Here is a 23,145-nt window from a genome sequence, read left to right as displayed (position 1 = left end):
ATCTGAAGATCTGTAACGCCCACTAGCTTCTTCAGCCTTCTACTAGGACTGAAGTGGGACTACAGTAGGTCAAGGGGGAATGTCAAAAGGACAGGCTGAAGAAGTCATCTGGACCCATGAATTTTGAGCATTTGGTGATATCCATACAAAATAGTTAAAAGATGGGGGAGATATGGGGACACCTGTAATACTTCCAACAATAAAGATAATTTTTTTAAAAAAATGGTTAAAAGGGTCCTAAACATGCAAATCTTCAGGGTAAGGATAACCCCAAAATTCCCTTTAATAAAAGATAGTTTTTAGAAAACATGAAATAGGGCCCAGCAGGTGTGGCTCAGTGGTTGAGCATCAACCTACGAACTAGGAGATCATGGTTTGATTCCCGGTCAGGACACATACCCAGGTTTTGGACTCAATCCCCAGTGTGAGGTGTGCAGGAGGCAGCCAATCAGTGATTCTCTCTCATCACTGATGTTTCTCTCCCCCCTGACTCTCTGAAATCAATAAAAATATATTTTTAAAGAAAACATGAAATAGGCATTCAAGTCAACCTGTTTCACAAGGCCCACAGGTGAGTGTTGATGAGATCACTCATTTGGTGGCATCCAAATTCAATGAACTGGTCCTTCTAAGCACCAAGCTATTAAGTTAAAAAGATCATATAATTTATTTGAAAAAATTTTTTTGAAGTTTGTGCCCAACCCTGATTAAGGCTAAAATGGATATACAACCCTCATAATCCCAGGATTCTATCAGTCCGACTGGTGGAGTCCAATTATTAGTTAGATTCTAGTGTCCAGAGTTGGATAAAATAAGGGAAAACCAGCACTCTTAAAAATTGTTATCATGTGGTTTGGCCCTGAATTAAAAATAATTGAGCCAACATTCAAAACTTAATTTCAAATAAAAATGTGGGATTCTTAGCTTCTTAGAAAAGATCTGAGGCTCTAGTAATAATGGGCCCTTTGGCAGCAGTTAGCTGGAACAGGGTGTCAGTGGGCTCCCCAGGCCTGATACATTCATCACCATAGTCTATAAAATAATGCTTCGCCAACCTCTCTGCACTGGAATCCCCTGGGGATCCTGTTAAAAACAGGCTCTCAGGAGGTCGGAGTGTGGCCTGAAACTCTGCATTTATGAAGTTCTCGGGGTGGTGCAGCCATTGCTGGCCCTCCAACCAAACTTTGAATGGCAAGGCTATGAGTTAACAATAAACACAAATAAGAACGGAAATAAAAAAGCAAACATTACCTTTATTTAATAATCTTTGATATTTAAAATACAACTTATAGAACATCCACATTAACAATAGAATCCTGTGTTCAACAGTGATTTGGAAGCCCGGCTTTTCTAAGGACCAGACAGGAAGACCTGTGTGTGTACTAACGGCAGAAGACTCAGACGGGTGCACAGACAAGGGCTGCAGAGTTGAGTCCTGAGCAAATGGCACCGTCACAGTGCACTTGTGTCATGGCCAAGACAGTGCTTTTTATTTCCGATGTTTTTGTACTTGAATTTCAAATAGTTTATTTATATAGAAGACTGATTTTTAAAAAATTATTTCTAGTAATCCAGTGTTGTAGAAAGTAGATAACCACATTCAAATGTACATTTTCCTTTTTAAAAAAAAGCATTAAAAACATTCCCAGAAACATTCACCTTTGAACTATGCCAGAGAAAACTGAAGTGCTTCCTCAATGAGTCAGGAATTTCCACATATATTTCACTATTGCTTCCCACTCCTTGTCTGAGTCCATAGGTGTAAAGTATGATTCATTATTAATTTAGCATGCTAATTACTGTGAATTTAGAAGTATATTACTAGTATTAGTTCTTAAAATGCCAGCTCATTTTGGGGGAAAATAAAAACAGCAAAGGTTTCCTTCAAATTTAAAAAAATCAAAATTCAGGAATTAACCAACCATGTCAATAATCTTTTCGTTCATGAAAGCAGAATGGAACAAAAAAATATTTTTGTTATGTGTAAGACTCTAAAAAATACAAGACAGTTCACTTTAGCAAAAGATGCTGGTTATAAAGGGACCAGGAACGAAGGAGAGTTTTTATTTGAAAATATTAGCTCTGTTGGTGTGGCTCAGTTGGTTGAGCATCACTCCATACACCGGAAGGTTGCCAGTTTGATCCTAGTTAGGGCAAGTGGCTGGGATGAGGGTTTGATCCTCATTCAGGGAGCATACAGAGGGCAACCAATTGATGTCTCTCTCTCTTTTTTTTCCTCTCTCTAAACATGTCCTCTGGTGAGGATTAAACTAAAAAAACAATTATCTACACTACTGAGATTAGTTGATCCAATGTTTTTTCTTAATTAAGATCACACACATAACATGTCCATACTTGTGAGGGCCCCAATGCAACAATTTACTTTGAAAGTAGTGGTCATAGGCCTCTCTAATTGCAGGTCAAGTTTTTAATAGGAAGCCATCAATATTAATTATTGAATCTTCCTAAGAATTTTAAACATCAAGATTTTTCAACTGAAGATATTGCAATTATTATATTTTGTGTATCTACTGAGTCAATTCTTTTTTTAATTTCGACAGGTCCAATGGGCCAATTTTAAGACATTTAGTAAATCTTGGCACTAGCATGATACTATTAAGTATAGTATCGAACAAGCAGACATTAAAAATGTGATTTAGGCTCTGACTAGAATAAAATTTACTTTATTGAACTTAATAGTATGAAACAATGTAGACTATGGGTAGTTTTGCACATGAGTCTCAACTAGTTTTGAGGTTTTTTTCCTCATTAACTTTGGCATGAATAAAGTCATAATTAAGCAAAATCAAGTTTTAAAGAAAAAAAAAGCACCTTCTTAAATATTCTGTGAATTGTAAATTATTTGGTCAAGATCTTAGAGCTGAAATATAGTTTTCCTACTGCAATCACTTCAAACAATTTACAGTACTGGAATATTTGTAAGTTAATTACTGTAGAAATGTAAATTGATGGTTTTAGATCAGAGGTTAACTATTCCAAAATTTAAAACATAAATAACTATTTATTAAATCTGACATCTCAAAATACAAAAGTGGCATTTTCAAAGCTTGTTTAAGCTTTGCTTCTAACACTAGCATTGCCACTGTATGTGTTTTATCCTGGTAATACAAATTATACATTAGAAAAATGATACCAATAGTTTAAATATTAAACATTAAGGTGTTCCCAATGGGTGAAACAGAATGGAAATCTTAATATAAAGTTGTTAGCAGGACAGTTGTGAATTTCATTGTTCCTTTCTTCTACGTTCTTTATAGTAAACAGCAGTCCCTGATGTGTGATCTATAGCTTTTTGTAACTTTTACATTTTCTGATACTGTGGTTATGAGCATTGGCATCTTTTCATACTGGCCAATCAATGGAATTTAAATGCTCAATTAGACTTAACCTAGTCCTAACAAGATGGCACTTCACTAGTGATTTGGGATCTGCCTGCCAAATATAATGATGTCACAACAAACTAAATAAACACATTCAAATGAATCCAGTGTGCGCTCAACTTTGCTTTTTAAAAAATCGCTAGCAAATAAGGTCGCCGTGCTATATTTCCCTAAAGGCTTTGACGGAAGTGAGTAATATAAAAACTTTATAAACTCTAGATTAAAACTTATGTGTATTCGTCCTCTCATTTTTATATTAAGTAGCTCATCAATTCAAGTGAATGAAGAGTTTTTAAAGTAAATTTTCAATGAAAAAATAAAGGCCAAATACATATTTTGACTTGTAAGTCTTGAGAGAGTGGTACTAAACTCTAACATCACTTGCAGTTCTAAAGTTTTATAATTCTTCTGGAACATTCTCAATTGCCAAAGAAAACTAGATTTTAAAATAAAACTCTAATTTTCTGTAAGGGAAACTTCAGAAGATTTCATTTGGCACAAAATAATGACTTAAAAAATCTGTCTCTTTCCAAGAAAAAGCTATATCATAATCATAAATAAAATGCATTTTCTCATCTCTTTTCACTTAGCAATAAATCCTAGATCAAAAAAATTTCCCTGATAAAATGTGTGCAGCCACACACCAATATGACAACATACCATACTTTAATTGTCTAAGTCATCGGCTGCAATGTCTTCTTAAATTTTAGCTTATAAACAATTTGACATTCAAAAGGGCTTCAAAAGGGGATGGAGGATGAGGGATGCGGAGTAGATGACAGAATCTTAAAACACTCATTTCAAAGAGACCTGGTTAATTTTCACCTGAATCATACCATTGTATTGACCCAGCAAGAAACTCTGGTCATCCCAAAGAATATTTATCAAAACTAAAGACTTTCTTATTTACAGACCCATTCAGTTCTATGTGACTTCTATAATTCATAAGCTATTTTAAACAATCAAGTGTTAAATCACAGTATAAATTTAAATATATTTTGTGAGTAAATTATTTTCATGTTCCAGATCATCATCTCTGGCAAGCTATACCTATTAGAAGATGTACAGCAGAAGCTGACATCCATCTACATTCCATGACCCAGCTGTAAACAGAACAGACAGCTCCATCACAAGAGAAAAAAATAAACTGAATCTGCTACTAAAATTGAAGGCCAAATTTTGTCTAGCATACATTCATGGTGGGTATTAGATGTTGTCTTACAACAGAAGGAAACTTGCTGGCATACCGTGCTTCTGTTTTTCTCACCGGAAAAAGAGGAAAACAACCGTGCTGGATAGAGGGTTAGACACAGCTGCAAAGTTCCGACACAACCGAGAAGACATTCATGAAGCATCTGGGAAAGGATGTGCTCACACATTTCAGAAATGCTCATTTATTCTTAAATACTTGTGCAGAGCTGACTTGAGAGTTTAGGAATGCACCAGAATCATGACATAATGATCCCACCTTGGAGGGCTTAAAAAGAAAAACCTCAAGAAAAATTATCATCTTTTAAGAGTTGTAGAAAAATAATAAAAACCAGGTAGCAGATAAATTGTGACCAGAGACAATAACATGAGAAAACATCCAAGTGCACCATACATAGGTGGAGGGAGAACACTTATCCTTCTGGAACCGTTACTATTATCAACATAGAGAAGAGACCCTGTCCTAAAAGGTTAATTTCATTAACGAGACATAGAACAACTACTGTTATCAGTGATGAAAGTGAGCCAATTACCTACACAGAAGGGAGGAAAAGAAAACAAAATGTATGGAAAAAGTTCTGTGGCAAGAGCTTATTAGCTGGTCTGCAAAAAGAGTCAAGAAAAATGCCCTAATTTTAGACATGTTAGATATTGCACACTCAAAAATGAAAAAGGAACATTGAGAAAACTATTATTAATTTCTGTAACTGCTGGATGCCTCTTTGGCTAGTATTTGAAGGATTACTTAGTCCTACAACTGATGCATTTTTCTACTTTCTCTTTTTGTTTGCAGACCACCTAAAAGTCTTATTTCCTCTGTTGAACCTTGTTCTCTTTGACACATTACTAAATAGACCCTATGCTTTAATCACACAGGACAATGTTGGAAAGTATGACTATTGTAGAGATTTGTGAAAGGTATTATTTTTTTTCTTCGGTTATGAAATTATTTCTAACAGTTTCTAAAGACATGGTCACAGCTGCCTGAAGCATGTCTTCTTCACTCATATCACCTGTGGGGAAAGAAAATACACGTATTTCTTAGATATTTCTGGAAAATTATCAGTCATCAAAAGATAAACTCTTAGAAAATGTATTTGACTACTATAGTTTCCTTTTTGATTTTTAAATTTTAAAATAGTAAACTTCACTCATTTACAGTTTTGTACTTTTTGACAAATGCATTGAGTTGAATAACCACCATCATACCCAGACACAGAACTGTTCCATTGTCCCCTCCAAATTCCCTCCCCCTTTGTGGCCAATCTCCATCCCCTAATCCTAGACAACCACTGCTACATTCTCTGCCCTACAGTTTGCCTTTCCCGGCATGTCAACATAAATGGGATGATACAGTATGTATGGAGCCTTTTGAGTATGGCCTCTTTATTAGCAAAATACACTAAGTGGAAGAAGATTTAACTTTGTTGTGTATGTCAACAATTCATTACTTTTAAAAAATCTGTTTTGAAAATTTATTCCCAGAAGTTACAAAGATAATTCAGACAGAATTATCTTTGGGTACATTTGGGCTCAATTTCACCAAATCTTATATAAGTATAGCTTAAGCCAAAACCTGGATATTAACACTGGTACAATGTTGTGTGTAGTTTTATGGTATTTTATCATATGTGCAGATCTGTGTAACCGCCACCAAGACAGAGAACTGCTACAGTACCACAAAGGTCTGCCTCCTGCTATCCCTTTATATTCATGACCACGTCTCTCCCCATTACCTTCCCTAACTGCAAGTAACCACTAAGCTGTTCCCCATCACTATGAATCTGTCATTTTTAGAATGTTCCACAAATAGAGTCATACAGTATAAGCACTTTTGAGGCCTTTTTTATTTTATTTTTTTCCACTCAGCATAATGCCCTTGAGAGTCATCCAAGTTTGCTGCATGTATCAATGGTTGGTTTCTTTTTAATCCTGAGTGGTATTCCAGTGTGGATGTACTAATTTAACTATTCACCTCCTGTAGGTCATCTTGGTTGTTTGCAGTGTTTGGTTATAACAAAGCTGCTATGAATATTTGTGTGCAGGTTTTTACATGGACAGAAGTTTTCATTTCTCTGTACTAAATGCTCAGGAGTGTAACTGCTGGGCTGTGAGAAACTTCCAAGGTATTTTCCAGAGTGGTTGTACCAGTTCAAATGAAATGCAGAAACCTGACCTCTCTTTCCATCCATCCCTTTACTCTCCCCTGTTTAAAATTGCCTTAAATATTTTGTATATACACACTAAAAATCAAATCAATGTTGTAATTCTTGCTATAATCATCAAACATAACTTAGAAAACTCAAAAGGAAAGTCTATTGTGTTTACCCCTATTTTTACTCTATTATTCTTTTTTCCCTCCTGATGTTCCAAGATTACTTACTGTTTAGAGAACTTCCTTTAGCCATTATTTTAGAGTAGGTCTACTGTGACAGTCTCTAATTCCCCCCTTCATTCTTGAAGGAAATTTTCACTGGATACAGAAATCTAAGTTGAGAGTTCTTTTCTTTCAACTCTTGAAAAAGTGCCATTTCCTTCTGACATCCAAGATTTCAGATGAGAAATTTGCTATCATGCAAATTGCTGTAGGTTATTTCTAGTTGTCTTCAGATTTTCTTTTTTGTGTCTTTCATTTTCAGAAATTAGACTATGTGTGTCTTAGTATGGATTTCCCTGGATTTATCCTGTTTGGGGTCCACTGATCATTTTCAATCTGTAGGTTTATACCTTTTGTCAAATTAGGAGAATTTTCAGCCATTACTTATCCAAATACTTTTCCAGCCCCACCCCCTTTCTCATCTCCTTCCTGGATTCCCATGGCACAAATGTTAGTACATCTTTTATTATAGTCTCACAGGTCTTAAAGGCTGTTAATTTTCCTAGTCTAATTCTCTCTGTTGCTCAGAATGGGAAATTTCTTTTCTTTTTTAAAAAATATGTTTTTATTGATTCTGAGAGAGAGAAGGAAAGGGAGAGATAGAAACAGTGATCAAAGAGAACATCAATCGGTTGACTCCTGCATGCCCCCTACTGGGGATCGAGCCAGCAACACAGGCATGTGCCCTGACTGGAAATTGAACCTGGGACCTCTTGGTGCAGGGGATGAGGCTGAACCAACTAAGCCACACCAGCGGGCAGAATGGGAAATTTCTGTTCTGTTTTCAAGTTCACTGACTCTTCCTGTCCTTCCATTCGCCTGTTGGGTCCATCCACTAAATTTTAAAATTTCAGTTATTATTTTTCAGTTCTAAGAGTTCCATTTGGTTCTCCTTTTTAAAAAAAAAAAAAAAAATTATTGATTTCAGAGAAAGGAAGGGAGAGAGGAGAGAGCTAGAAACATCAATGATGAGAATCATCGATTGGCTGCCTCCTGCACGCCCCCCTACTAAGGATTAAGCCGAAACCCAGGCATGTGCCCTAACCGGTAATCGAACCATGACCTCTTGGTTCATGGGTTGACGCTCTACCGAGCCATACCAGCTGGGCTTGGAATTTTATAGCTTCTATTTCTTTCCAATTTTTTATTGTTTCAAGCATGTTTGTAATTGCTCATTGTTGCATTTTTATGATGGTTGCTTTAAAAATCCTTGTCAGAAAATTCTAACATCAGTGTCATCTAGGTGATGGTGCTTAGTAATTTCTTTTGTTATTCAAGTTGAACTTTTCCTAGCTATTGGTATGATAAGTGATTCTGGATTGACTCTGAGACATGGATATAGAAGACTGTGAATCTTATTTAAATCTCTTTTAGCAGGCCTCCTCTGACACAGCACCAGTGGGGGGAAAGGGTGCTAACCTGCTGCTGCCAGATAAGGGAGGGTGTGTGTGATCCCAATTGCTGAACACCTGTGGGAGTTCTGGCTTCCCACTGCCCTCCACTGATGTCTACATGACTAGGAGGGTAGGAAGGCCTTGTTACTGTTTCTCACCGACACTGTGGGCGTGGCCTTGTTTCCACCTCAATGACAGCCCTGAATCTGCACTAAGCCTCTCCTGACACTACCCAGGCAGGAAGCCAGAGGGACGCCTCTTTATTGCTGGTGCAAGTCCAGGATCCCTAGGACCACTGACACCACGGCAAAGGCGGCCTTGCTGCCTTCTGGAGGAAGTACAAATTCCAGTTCCCCGCCTGGCTTTCTTGGACACCACCTTGGCCAGGGGGCGGGGAGGTGTGCCTCATTACTGCCAGGTGGGGAGACAAGTCTAGGCTCCCAGCTGGCCTCTGCTGACAGGGTGAGGTGGCAGTAGGGCCAGTTTATTTACCTCATCCTGTTTGGCTGGACTAAGGTGTTTATTATCAAAAAGTTTCTGTCTTGTTGGGTGGTCCCTTGTGGCTACCCAGAACAGGTTTTCCTTGGCGCTTTTTTCTTGGTGTGCACCTGTGGTTTCTCCAGCACACGGTCCATGACAGAGGAGGCAAAAAGAAAACCCAGGCCACTCACCACTGTCATTCCTCTGCTCTTAGCTTCCCAGCCCGTCTGTCTTCTCTCTGCCTTTCAGACTCTTACGTTTGTTTAATACAAATGCTCAGGGCTGACAGCTGTACTTCGCAGGCGTAGAAAACAGTACCAGTCCATCCCTTCTCATTGCTGATACAGTCCACTGTTTGGCTGTGCCCCAGGCTGTGCCTCCATTTGCCAACTGGAGGACAACATTTAGGCAGTTTCCAGTTTGAGGCAATTATGAATAAAGCTGCTCTAAGGATTCACATGCAAATCTTTTCTGTGAAAACCTCCGTTTTCTTTTTCTTGGTTTATACACCTAGGAGTGGGACCAGGAGATCACGTGGTTCAGTTTACTTTAAGAAAATATTAAACCATTTTCCAAAGGTGCTGTGTCATTTTACGTTTCTACTAACAACGTATGCGAGTCCCAGTCACTCTGCACCTTGTCAGCCTCTGGTGTTGTCAATTTTATTTCTTTAGCAAACCGTTCTCAAAGGTGTGTGATGGTGTGTCATTGTGGTTTTAATTTGCATTTCCCTAACGATGAGTGATGTTGGGCATATTTTAATGTGCTTATTTGTCACCCATATATTTATCTGGTGAAGTATCCGTTCAAATCCTTTGCCCATTTTTTGAGTTTTCTTATCTCCGTTTTGAGAGTTCTTCACACATTCTGCTTAGAAGTCCTTTGTCATATACAGTTTTTCACTCAACTTCTACTAAATTATATTTGGCCAAAGTTTAAGACTTATTACACCCAGGCCTGGTATGTAACTCTAGACTTCCTGTTGCTACTTAGATTACACTTAGGTGGTTTTAGTTGTCCAGGGGGTAAGATGTATTCATTTTCTACCTAGCAATGTTCATTACTTCTGAAGAACTTGCGTAGAATGTACTAATTACTGTGACGTTGCAGGGTATCATTTATAATTTTAAAGAAAAATACTCTTTGAGTGCTCTAGTCTGCCTGCTCCTTAATCCAGAGAAATTTAGATTACAAATGCATTCAAAAATTCGATACAATTAAAGAGAGAAGAAAACAGCCTGTAAAGCCAAAATCACACAGAGCCTGTGTGTCAAACAGTGTGGCGGTAACGACCGTGATGTGCAGCCGGAGGTGTACCTGCATCACTGCCAACTGCTCTGGAACTTGTGGTTGGTGCTTCACGTGGGTGCGAAAGCTGTCCTGGTGGATCCTGCTGCTGCTGCTGTTGCTGCCTGAAACATGCAAAAGAGAATTAAACAAACAAACCTTCAGAATAAATAGGCCATGAGAAGTGCTATTCACATGGAAAATAAATGGTTCCACAAAACGAAAGTCACTGGCATGAACACCACAACAGGATGCAAGAGCAATCAGCCTGATATATATTAGTTTAAGGTATCACAGTGGGATCCTAGAAAATCTGGATGTAAAATTTGCATTTATCAGAGAAATTAATAGACAGGTATTTTTAACCACAAAATAACACATTATACGAAAGGATTCACTGGCAGCTATTTTTATGCAAATGTGTTGGTTTACGGATCCTTCATATTGTGGAAGGTCACTGAAAATAAGCACTTCAAGGAAAGTAAAGCATCTCAAATTACCATAAGCGTTAACATGATCTTTCCATGGCGGACTCCTTCCTGTCATTCAGATCTGAGCTTCATATCTCCTCAGAGATACCTTTCCTGCCCACCCTCCTCAGTGGCCACCTGGCATTCCCCCTATCCCATCACTTCATTCTAATGTTCAGCATAACTTATCACCATCTGGTGTCTTCTGTCTTCCTCTTTAGAATGTAAGCTAACAAGAGTATACCCCTTATTTTATTTGTTGCCCAGTGCATAAAACTATGCCAGGCATTAGTAGACACTCATCAAATACTTGAAGAATGCAAGAAATGAAAACTATTTAATATACGTTACCAAGTTTCAGTAATATCTATTACATTAAAATCAGTTCTCCCGGTATGTCATAAAACATTTAAACATGATGGTTATGATGGTCTAATAGGTAGGTCCTTGTACTTAGAAAATACACAATGAAGTGCTGACATGTTAATGAGAAATCATGTCTGCAAGTTATTCTCAAATGGTTCAGAAATGTGACAACTGGGGAATCTGAGTGATGGGGATATGGAGCTCTGTGAACTATTTCTGCATTTATGTATATTTAAATGATTTCATACATATATATGCTAAAATTAAAAAAACTGAAAAACAGCAACAATCTGAGAAGCCATAGCTTTCAAAAAAAATGCATAAAAGGATTTTTAAAGGAAACAGAATTTTAAAATTAGCAGTAGCACTATTAATAGCACATTTTTTCTAGGGTCCCCCTTAATCTTGTGTTTTAAATATGAGAAACGAAGAAAATTCAACCAGTGGAGAATCTCACTTTCTCCTTGTTGGTCTTGGAGCTAGCATACTGACATCTGCACATGTTTATGACTCTGGTGTGCAGGCTAATGATGTACACGTGGGCAGTCTACTCCCACTAGCATACTCTGACTCTGGAACGTGGCACAAGAAAGACAGGTTGTGAATTATGTAGATTTCCTAGCACATCAGGTATCTCTCCATGCCCACTTCTTCTTCCACTCAAGAAAACACATCAGAACGCAAGGGAGTGACAGGTGAGACAGCGACTGTAGAGTGGCAACTTTTATTCTACTTTAAATTCATGAAAAGTGAGTAAATGAACTGCCAACCTTGAAACACTTCTAACACCTTTAAGATGTGATGACACCGTAAGATAGAATGTGCTCAAATAGCACTCGGCATCCATTCCCACTGTGCCTTCTGTATCGCTGAGTTGGGAAAGCTAAAAGCGACATGCTTAAATTGCTTTAGACCTAGGGTTCTGGAAAAAAGGAGTGCTTTTAAAGCATTTGCATGAGCTTTAAAGGGCAGAAATGAGGCACATCTCCCTGCTGCTTTTGTTGTTCTCTGCACCAAGTCAAGTCATGGAGATGCCAGTCCCAGAATTCTGCTTTACGGCAGTTGCAGTGCAGCCAGATTTCATGTTCCTGAGTCTTCATGTCTAGGCAACCGTGGTGGCAGTTTCCTGGTCCTAGGATCACAGCTCAGGAAGTGTGTTCCTAAACTCGATATCCCGATTCCCCATTATCTCAACTTGGGCAGCAAAGCTCTTCAGACAAGTTGGAATTCTGGAGGCCTGGCCTACAGTCTATATTCAGCTCTTTCTAAGACTGTGGAAGGCCTTACCTTCTGTATTAAGTACTTTCTGCTTAAAACACCTCTAAGTAGTTTATGTTTCTTAAACTGAACCCTAACCAAGCCATGCCACTGAAGTGGTGGCTCAAGTATTAGGCAATCAAAAAATGAAAGCAATCCATGACCACGAAAACAGTACTTGTTGGGAAACACTTTTTAAATTAAGAATCTGCATCGTTTTAGAGAAAACCTGTGAGAAGACATTAATCAGGCTAATGTATATCTGTGGAGCACTTTACAGTTTATGAAATAGGTTTGCATACCTTGCCTAATTTTATGCTCATGTGAGTGAAGGCAGGTTTTGTATGACATAGCTGATATAATAGTTTTGCTTGGGGTTTTATGATGGGTAAAATGGGTTTAGAAATTATTACTAAAATAAAAATACGGCTAGGAAAATTTAACAACTCTTATTCATAACATATGAGCTTGTAACAGGTAGATTTTTAACAATATTTTTATGCTACATGCATGAATACATTAAGTATGAAGCTTCAAATGTCCTACAAAAAACAAAAACTCCCACCAAACCCATAAATTTTAATAAATAACAAGTTAGCACCATGGTAAGTTTGAAGAGGGTCAGAAGGAAGAAAGAGTTAACTCGAGAAGCTTACAGCCACATTTCCAAAGATGGAAGCTAGAGAGACAGGGGCCCATCTAGGCTTAATAATCAGAAATTCTGGTGAAAGGCAAATATTAGTTTTCAGCCCCTTTATTAATGAGCTCTACATGATTTTGAATGCTAGTCAATGTTAAAAAGAAATACCAAGAAGTTAGCTCTTAACTCCACTCAGCAACATTTGACTCTAAATCTTCTCTAGTTCTCCACTAGTATTTTTTTGTTTATTTTTATTGAGCCTGGCCATCATAGCTGTGGTTGAGCATTGACCTAGGAACTAGGAGGTCACGGTTTGATTCCCAGTCAGGGCACATGCCCGGGTTGGGCTTGGTCCCCAGTGTGGGGCCTGCAGGAGGCAGCCAATTAATGATTTTCTCTCATCATTGATGTTTCTCTCTTTCTCTCTCTCTCTCCCTCTCTCTCTCTCTCTTCCTTCCTCTCTGACATCAATAAAAATGTTTTTTAAATGTTTTTATTGATTTTAGAGAGAGAGAGACAGGATGAGGGAAAGATAGAAAAATCGATGAGAGAAATATCGATCGGCTGCCTCCTGAGAGCCCCTACTGGGTAATCAAGCCCAAAACCCAGGCATCTAACAGGAAGCTAACCAGTGATCTCTCGGTGCACTGGACAATGCTCAACCAACGGAGCTACATCAGCCAGAGCCCCACCAGTATTTTTGAGATCAAACCAGGAGGCAGAGGATGAAAAGCTGAAACTGGAAACCTTCACTGCACACCTTCCTCCCCATCAACCACTCTCCAACCAGGAGGGAGCTATACCGACACTCAGCCATCATGAAAGGGAACAGGGTTGATAAACCAGCTGCATTAGTTATCACTGGCATTGTGCTTGTTAGAACTTACTTAGTCATTATGGAATGCTACTGCATTATCCTTTCCACTCTAAAAAGTTCAATGTATTGAAAATTCCACATTTCTAATCCAAAACAATCTTTTAAAATTTTTAAATAAGAGAGGGATTTGTTTTTTATATTTTAAAAGACCGTTTCCTGCCCTAACCGGTTTGGCTCAGTGGATAGAGCGTCGGCCTGCGGACTGAAGGGTCCCGGGTTCGATTCCGGTCAAGGGCATGTACCTTGGTTGCGGGCACATCCCCAGTGGGAGGTGTGCAGGAGGCAGCTGATCGATGTCCCTCTCTCATCGATGTTTCTAACTCTCTATCCCTCTCCCTTCCTCTCTGTAAAAAATCAATAAAATATATTTTAAAAAATAAATAAATAAATAAATAAATAAAAGACCGTTTCCTTTTCTTAGATGTATTTGTGAACTTTGTAGATTCTCTATTAAGTATGTCTGTTTGAACAATTTTATTCTGGCAAAAAAACAAAAAGCAAAAAAAAAAAACCACAAAGTCTGAAAAAAACATGGTAGAAGAATCACTTGGAAATTATTTGGAAAGCAGTTTAGAAATCTGTACCAAGGCCTTAAAAATGTTCATGTTCTTTAACTAAAAAATCTGACATCCTCAGAATAATTAGAAGAAACAATGATAGATTTGAGGCACCGAGTCAGTACATGGATAGTTTGTTGCACTACCTACACTAATGAAAGAGAAAAATGCAAATCACCATCACTCCGCTACGCTATCAGCCAATCAGAGTGAGTATGCAAATTAACCTGAAAACATGGCAGCAGCCCGCCCACCCCACTCCCCTACACCCTATCCTTCCACCTCCCCCCACCGCTCTGGGCCTGTGGGGGTCGGAGAAGTCGGGCGCCAGCGCCTTGAGGCTGGCTGCAGCCCGGGAGATGAAGAAGCCGCCTGCCCCGTGATCCCAGGCTGCAGACAGCAGCAGAAGCCTCATGTCTGCCTGCCCCACGTCCTGGAGGAGACGGAGAAACCGGGCCCCAGCGCTTGAGGTTGGGTGCGGCCCGGGAGACGAAGAAGCCGCCTGCCCCGTGATCCCAGGCCGCAGACAGCCAGAGAAGTCACCCACACTGCATCCCAGGTAAGATGGAGAAGCCGCCTGCCCCGCAGTCCCGGGCGCCAGCACTTGCGGCTGCAGCCCAGGAGAAGCCACCTGCCCACCAACCCCTGCAGCTGCAGCCGGCCCGGGCGCCTATGGCTGACCAGAGGGAGGGAAGCCCAGATCCCGGGTGCCTGTGGTTGGCTGGAGGAGGGAATCCTGGGTCCTGGATGTGGGGCCGAGGCAGAGATGGTTAGGGGCAATCAAGCCAGCAGGGGAGCAGTTAAGGACAATCAGACTGGCAGGCCGAAGAAGTTAGGGGCAATCAGGCAGGCAGGCGAGCGGTTAGGAGCCAGCAGTTCTGGATTGTGAGAGGGATGTCTGCCTGCCGGTTATCCCCTGAGGGGTCCCAGATTGGAGAGGGTGCAGGCCAGGCTGAGGGACACCCTTCCCCCCAGCCCCTAGTTAATTATAATAGCAAAAATCAAAATGTTCGTATATAAATTATGATACATACTTTAATTTTACAAAGTATCATATAGCTTGTTTACAAAGAATACTTACTATTAGGGGAACATGGATACAAGTAATATATATGTGTGTCTGTAACCAGAAGAAAATGTGCCAAATACTAACATCAGTTATTAAAGGAAAGTAGAATTATGTTTTCTTTTAATTTTGATATGTCTTAAAATAAAACTTCTAGGATATTAGTTTTATCTAATTAAGTAGTTTTAAGTTATTTTTAATACTAACTAGATATTTTATGATATTATAAAATATTATTGTGTGACAATAGCATTTGGCTATGTAAAAAAATAAGCTCATATATTTTAGAGAGGCGTACTGAAATAAATATGGATAAATGATATAATGATTTAGATTTGTTACAAAAAAAAATCCCAGCTTGGGGGTAGAAGAGTGAAGAGCATAGGAGATGGGGACATAAAACAACAAGGCTGGTCATGTGCTAATATTTGTTAAATCTGGGCAATAGGGGTTCATTATGCTGGTTTCTGTACTTTTATATGAATTTTAAGTTTGTCATATTTAAAAAATACAAGTGAAATTTAAAAGGAAGTAAGAAGTACTAATAAGCACTATTTTGAAATTTTACATATAATTTTATAAATCCATTTATCTATCACTGAATAAAGACTAGAAATATCTCACATTAAGAGGATGTCAGTTGATCAGAACTTTCCTTCATATACTTCTGAGCTGTGACTTAAAAACAAACAAACACAGAAAACAAGTAAATATTATCTCCATTACACCATCAAATTTTAGCTCCAATATCTTAGGTACCACTAAAATATTGCCAAATATGACTGTGAGATGCTTCTCAGGTGCAGAGATGTTGAGATGCGAGAATATATGCATCTTAGAATTGATGAAGTACAGTAATTAACAGGCCAAGTTCAGCCACTGGCCTTTTGGTTTGTGATCTGGGATCAGAGGATCTGAATATCTATTATAGATGTTGTAATTTCCACGATGGATTTTTATCATGAAGATAAAGGGAAGACCTGTGAGTGATAGTTATTGGAAAGAGTGGTATTTTTCTGAGATAAAGTTTTTATTTTAAGGATACTTTTTATAAAGCTGGTACAAAGTTAGGTTTCAGGAGCTGATGATTCAGATTTATGGTCTGCCCTCACATCCCGGATGCTGCCAGTCCTGCAGTACCGCACTAGAGCGCATGAGCAGAGTTCTTAGCCACCACCTCTATTTGGGGTAGGAGTGTGCTCCCCTACCTCAAATGCTGTTCGCTATGGATAGACAGAAGAACACTGCAGGATTAGGAACCGAGAAGCACATCCAAAGGATCATTAAGCATTGTTCTTGCCTTGATCCAATTTCATTTTCCTTTTGAGATTGAAATTTCACAGGTTTCCTTCACCCAATTTCATGTAAATTTAATTAGTATTGGGGCAAAGTTTTCCCCTAAAACAACATTCCATTTCACAGTTTATTTGTTGTAAATTAAAATAAGTACATTCAAATGTTCACAGGGTCAGGGAATAACCAGTCTTTTTGAAAAAGAGAATCCTAAATAAAATAAATAGTTTAAGCCAAAGCTATAAGTTCACAAATAGAAAAATAGCCAAAGTAAAGACTGAATATGCACTTTTAATATTGTACCAACTACTTTACTTTTCAAAGTAGGCTTCTCTTCTCTTCCGCAGCTCTTCTGAAGTAAGCTGTGTACCTGATGTCTGTGGAACATCTTGGGGTGTATTTCTGGAACCACCTGAAAACAAATGAAAATAGGACAAAAACAAACAGTTTATTTACCAGGTAAAGTAACAATATGTTTATACTTATGTGAATTACACACATTTTTTTAATTTAAATTCTTTATTGTTTAAACTATTACATATGTCTCTTTTTTCCCCCCATTGGCCTCTCCCCAGCCACTCCCACCTCCTCACACAAAAGCTTTTAAAATGTTTTCTTCTTAAACAGATTCTGCTCCTATTCTGTAAATACTAGATGCCTTAGGCCTGGTCTGCGATCAGGGCGGATCCAGGCCTTCCGGCTGCCAGCCAGGACCTTCCTTCTCACTGCTGGCTGGGGCCTCCTTTTCCTGGCTTCCAGCTGCTGGCCAGGGCCTCCCTTCCCCAGCTGCCAGCTGGGGCCTTGCTTTCCCGGCTGCCACCTGCTGGCCAGGGCTTCCTTGGCTGATGGCCGGGGCCTTCCTTTGTTCCGTGCCAGCCCCTGGTAGTCAGCACACATCATAGCGAGCAATTGAACTCCTGGTCTCCCAGTCAAACTCCCGAGGGGACACTTTGCATATCAGCCTTTTATATAGATAGATAAGAAAGGGTCTGAAAGCCTCAGGGGAAATCTGAATAATGCAGTTCAAACCTAACCAGTATCCACTACAGCCAAAACTGTCACTCAACTGTGGTAGCAAATGTGAGGATTTAAGTCCAACAACCAACTAGGAAGGAAGAGCCATTAACACCACTCTTGCATGCTCTCTTTAACTTATTACACATTAATCTATACTTCCAAAGACATAGAATTCCTTAGAACCAACTTAAAGTGGATGATCACAAAACAAACACATTCTCTGTGTTCCTTTATCTTCAAAAATTTGGGTCCTACAACAACTTAAGTATATTTCCATGGTCTCATTTATTGCACCAACCAGAGATTTTGCACAAATCTACACTAATAAAAGAGAAACATGCAAACTGACCGTACCTCCGCTACGCCCACAGGCCACGCCCACCAGCCAATCAGGAGTGAGTATGCAAATTAACCCAACCAAGATGAATGCAGCCACAGAGCGAGCAGGAGGCTTAGGTTTCCCCAGCAATGGAGGAAGGCAAGCTTCCGCAGCCCTAGCCTGCCCTGTCCTCCGCTCAAGACTACAAAGTTTCAATTATAGAAGATAAATAAATCCTAACAAAAATGGCTGCAGCCACGAAGCGAGCAAGAGGCTTGGCTCCGCTGAAGGCTACAAAGTTTCAATTATAGAAGATAAATAAATCCCAGATACCAGGGCCTCCACTTGGGTTTCCGGGGAGCGTGGCCAGCCTGCAAACCACCACAGGCCCCTCGCCCAGGCCGCCCCACGCCCCAAGGGAACCCCCACCCTGATCCAGGACACCCTTCAGGGCAAGCCAGCCAGCTCCAACCCATGCACCAGGCCTCTATCCTATCTAATCCTATCTAATAAAAGAGTAATATGTAGATTGACCATCACTCCAACACACAAGATGGCTGCCCCCATGTGGTCAAAGATCCTGCCTCCCTCCATGTGGACACAAGATGGCCGCCACAAGATGGCCAGCAGGGGAGGGCAGTTGGGAGGAACCAGGCTTGCAAGGGAGGGCAGTTGGGGGTGATCAAGCCTGCAGGGGAGGGCAGTTAGGGGTGACCAGGCCAGCAGAGGAGGGAAGTTAGGGGTGACTGGGCCTGCAGGGAAAGGCAGTTAGGGGGGACCTAGGCCTGCAGGGGAGGGCAGTTAGGGGCAATCAGGCTGGCAGGGGAGGGCAGTTAGGGGTGACCAGGCCTGCAGGGGAGGGCAATTAGGGGCAATCAGGCTGGCAGGGGAGCAGTTAGGCATCAATCAGGCTGGCAGGGGAGTGGTTAGGGGGTGGTCAGGCTGGCAGGCAGAAGCAGTTAGGGGCAATCAGGAAGGCAGGCAGGTGAGCAGTTGGGAGCAAGCAGTCCTGGATTGTGAGAGGGATATCCGACTACCCGTTTAGGCCCAATCCCACCGGGAACAGGCCTAAATGGACAGTCGGACATCCCTCAAGTGGTCCCAGATTGGAGAGGGTGCACGGTAGGCTGAGGGACACATCCCCCCCGTGCACGATTTTCATGCACCGGGCCTCTAGTTGTGAAATAAAGTGGTAAGAAGAGTGAATTACACACAAATAACTAAAATTGCAAAAGCTGGCGTCTGCCATTACCTCAATTTTATTTAGACACTAGAGCCCAGCAAGCGAAATCACATGAGACACAGACCTGCCTGGCGTGAGTAGCTCGCCGCCACGAGCCACTGCGCCGCGCGAGCCCCTCCGCACCCCGCGAGCTGCAAGAGCCATGAGCCCTGCTGCCCCGCGCCGAGCGGCTCGCGGGCTGGGGGGAGGGACTGAGAGGTGCTCCATGCACCGCCTGGTGACCGGTCGTCTGGTCATTCCAGCGTTCTGGCGTTCCAGCCACTGGTCTTTTATCATATAGATTTCAGGAATCCTATCTAATAAAAGAGTGATATGCAAATTAACCATCACTCCGCTACACCCACAAGCCACGCCCACAAGCCAATCAGGAGCAAATATGCAAATAAACCCAACCAAGATGGCTACGGCCACAGAGAGCAGGAGGGAGGCTTGGGTTTCCCCAGCAATGGAGGAAGCCAAGCTTTCTGCCTGCCCTGGCTGGCCTAGGCCTCCACTCAAGGCTACAAAGTTTCAATGATAGAAGATACATAAATCCAAACAGAAATGGCGGCAACCACGGAGCTGGAAAGATCAGGAGGCTAGGGTTGCCCCTGGCGATGGAAGAAGACAAGCTTCTGCAGCCCTGGCTGGCCCAGGCCTCTGCTTAAGGCTACAAAGTTTCAATTGTAGAAGATAAATAAACCCCAGATACCAGGGCCTCCGCTTGGGTCACCGGAGGGTGTGGCTGGCCTGCAAACCACCACAGGCCCCTCACCCAGGCCGCTCCATGCCCCAAGGGAACCCCCACCCTGATCCGGGACGCCCTTCAGGGCAAACTAGCTGGCCCCCACCCATGCACCAGGCCTCTATCCTATCTAATAAGAGTAATATGCAGATTGACCATCACTCCAACACACAAGATGCCTGCCCCCATGTGGTCAAAGATCCTGCCCCCATGTGGACACAAGATGGCCACCACGAGATGGCCAGCAGGGGAGGGCAGTTGGAAGGGACCAGGCCTACAAGGGAGGGCAGTTGTGGGCAATCAGGCCAGCAGGGGAGGGCAGTTGGGAGGGACCAGGTCTGCAAGGGAGGGCAGTTGGGGGCGATCAAGCCTGCAGGGGAGGGCAGTTAGGGGTGACCAAGCCGGCAGAGAAGCGAAGTTGTGGGCGACCAGGCCTGCAGGGAAAGGCAGTTGGGAGGGACCCAGGCCTGCAGAGGAGAGCAGTTGGGGGGACCAGGCCTGAAGGGGAGGGCAGTTAGGGGAGACCAGGCCTGCAGGGGAGGGCAGTTGGGGGGGACCCAGGCCTGCAGGGGAGAGCAGTTAGGGGGGGACCAGGCCTGCAGGGGAGGGCAGTTAGGGGAAAACAGGCTGGCAGGGGAGCAGTTAGGCATCAATCAGGCTGGCAGGGGAGTGGTTAGGGGGTGATCAGGCTGGCAGGCAGAAGCGGTTAGGGGCAATCAGGAAGGCAGGCAGGCAAGCAATTGGGAGCCAGCAGTCCTGGATTGTGAGAGGAATGTCTGACATTCCTTGAGGGGTCCCAGATTGGAGAGGGTGCAGGCTGGGCTGAGGGACACCTCCCCCACCCCCCGTGCACAAATTTCATGCACCGAGCCTCTAGTTCAATCAATAATTTCATTAGAAAGTAGAAGGTAAAATCATATTAATTGAAAGAAAACAAAACTATCAAAAGAAATTCCTCACACTTTTATGTAAGCCACTTAGAGCTACAAACCAGACATTTCCTTCCACCTGGATTCCCTAGGGAATATGTCTTACCTCTCCTCTGCTTATAGGCTTATATCAGTATAAAGTGTCAAAGTAGACTCAAGATATACGTTGCACAGACACCAATGTTAGAGTTTTCTAAAATCAATTTATATTCTCTGTCCAGGCCTTCCTTTGTGTCCAACAGTAAATACATTTATGAAACAGTTGACCTGGGTAAGAGTTCCCCCATTTTTGCCCACAAAGATTAACCTCAGTTTATTGCTATGTTAGTATAGTATTATAACCAAATGGAATAACCAGAAATAAAAATATAGCTAGTTATCTGTGGCGGGCTGACATGGCCATGGCATACTCAGTTCCAGGGTGCCTTATGTGCTACGCCAGCTCAGTCAGGTTCAGTGACCCTGAAAGGGGGCGGTGAAGGATTGAGAAAAGACAGACAAGAGAATAAAAGCTGGGTCTGGGTGGGACGCTGCTCCCGGATGAAGAGACAGCGCCATGGACTACAAGCTGTGTCTTTATTTTATAGCCAGATTCCACGAGGCAAAGTAAGAGCGTGGTCAAGATGTTTACAACATTCTCGTGAGTTTTGATCCTACTCAATTACATGCACCTGAACTCTACCAAACCCACATCCCTCAGGCACGTGGGGCCACGTGTTCGGACCATAGGTTCAAGCTTACAACTATAGCTGTTGGCTATAATGGTGCTGGGAGGGCTCTGCCCTCCAAGCTGGGACTTGCATGTGGCCATAAGAGGACTGTGCCCTCTCATTAGTCCGAGGCTTGAACCTGTCCAAACACTGTGGCCGCTCTCCACAGTTATCTTGGCCAGTGTGGCTTGATTGGTGGGAGCATTGCTCTGTGCACCAAAGGATTGTGGGTTCAATTCCCAGTTGAAGCATGTGCCTTGGTTGCGGGTTCAGTACCCTGGCTCTGGTAGAGGTGAGTGCAGGAAGATGCAGCATATTGATTTTCTATCTCACATCAATGCTTCTCTCTCTCTCTCTCTCCTTCTCTGACCTGCCCCTCTCTCCCTCCCTTCCCCTCTCTCTAAAAATCAATGAAGCATGGCCAGTGTGGCTCAGCAGTTGAGTGTCGACCCATGAACCGAGGTCATGGTTCAATAGCAGGTCAGGGCACATGCCCAGTTTGTGGACTCGATCCCCAGTAGGGGGTGTGCAAGAGACAGCCGATCAATGATTCTCTCTCATCATTGATGTTTCTATCTTGCTCTCCCTTCCTCTCTCTGAAATCAATAAAAACATATTTTTAAAAATATCAATGAAAATGACCTCGGGTGAGGATTAAAAAATATATATTTAGCCCTAACTGGTTTGGCTCAGTGGATGGAGAGTCGGCCTGCGGACTGAAGGGTCCCAGGTTCGATTCCAGTCAGGGGCATGTACCTTGGTTGCGGGTACATTCCTGATAGGGGGTGTGCAGGAGGCAGCTGATCAATGTTTATCTCTCATTGATGTTTCTAGCTCTCTATCCCTCTCCCTTCCTCTCTGTAAAAAATCAATAAAATATATTTAAAAAAAAAAAAAAATATATATATATATATATATATATATTTAGTCCTGATATAACATAGGTTGTAAAATATATATTATAAATATATATATATATATATAGTCCTGATATAACATAGGTTGTAAAATATATATTATAAATATATATATATATATATATATACATATATATATATATATATATATTACAAGAAAGGTCTTGCCCCCATGTAGACACAAGATGGCCAGCAGGGGAGGGCAATTGGGAGGGACCAGGCCTATAAATATATATATATTACAAGAAAACTAAAAGAACATCTGACTGTACATAGCTATTGATTCTGCAGTAACTGTCAAAGAACATCTAACAGTTCATTAACTTCCAGGAAACCAAGAATTATCTGAATCAATTCTTCAACAATGAAAAAACCCTGTCAGAATGTCTGTACCTTGCATACTGAGCTGAATAGCCCTGCGGAGATCTGCTTCCTCATCTTCCATGTCAATCTGTTGGCGACTTAAGGCCAGAGCCCGCTGCAAATCCTCCTCCTCTTCATCTAACACTCCTGACCCATCATTTGCTTCTAAGGATTGTTCCAAATCCATTGTCTGGACTCTAAAAAAATGAAAGCACTGATAATAACTACAGACCAGTCTTGCATTTTAAA

At 41.5% G+C, this 23,145-nt stretch overlaps 1 protein-coding gene across 3 annotated transcripts in view; it reads right to left on the bottom strand.

Annotated features, from left to right (window-relative positions):
- Positions 1 to 1,234: 1,234 nt before the first annotated feature.
- ATXN3 (ataxin 3) overlaps positions 1,235 to 23,145 on the bottom strand; it is a 38,618-nt gene continuing 16,707 nt past the window's right edge. For 2 of the 3 annotated variants that reach the window (XM_080654955.1, XM_080654954.1), the window contains exons 8-11: positions 22,927 to 23,093; positions 16,990 to 17,086; positions 10,179 to 10,273; positions 1,235 to 5,623 (exon numbers count right to left, since the gene is read on the bottom strand). In XM_080654955.1, coding sequence (XP_080511081.1) covers positions 5,532 to 5,623; positions 10,179 to 10,273; positions 16,990 to 17,086; positions 22,927 to 23,093 — 451 coding nt within the window. In that variant the 3' untranslated portion in view covers positions 1,235 to 5,531. Of the gene's footprint in view, positions 5,624 to 10,178; positions 10,274 to 16,005; positions 16,060 to 16,989; positions 17,087 to 22,926; positions 23,094 to 23,145 lie in introns of all 3 variants that reach the window. The other variant, XR_013959864.1, reaches the window with a different exon arrangement.

The sequence above is a fragment of the Plecotus auritus genome (genome assembly GCF_963455305.1).
Source record: "Plecotus auritus genome assembly, chromosome: 1".
Taxonomy (NCBI): Eukaryota; Metazoa; Chordata; class Mammalia; order Chiroptera; family Vespertilionidae; genus Plecotus; species Plecotus auritus.
This window is presented reverse-complemented; position numbering and strand designations above follow the sequence as displayed.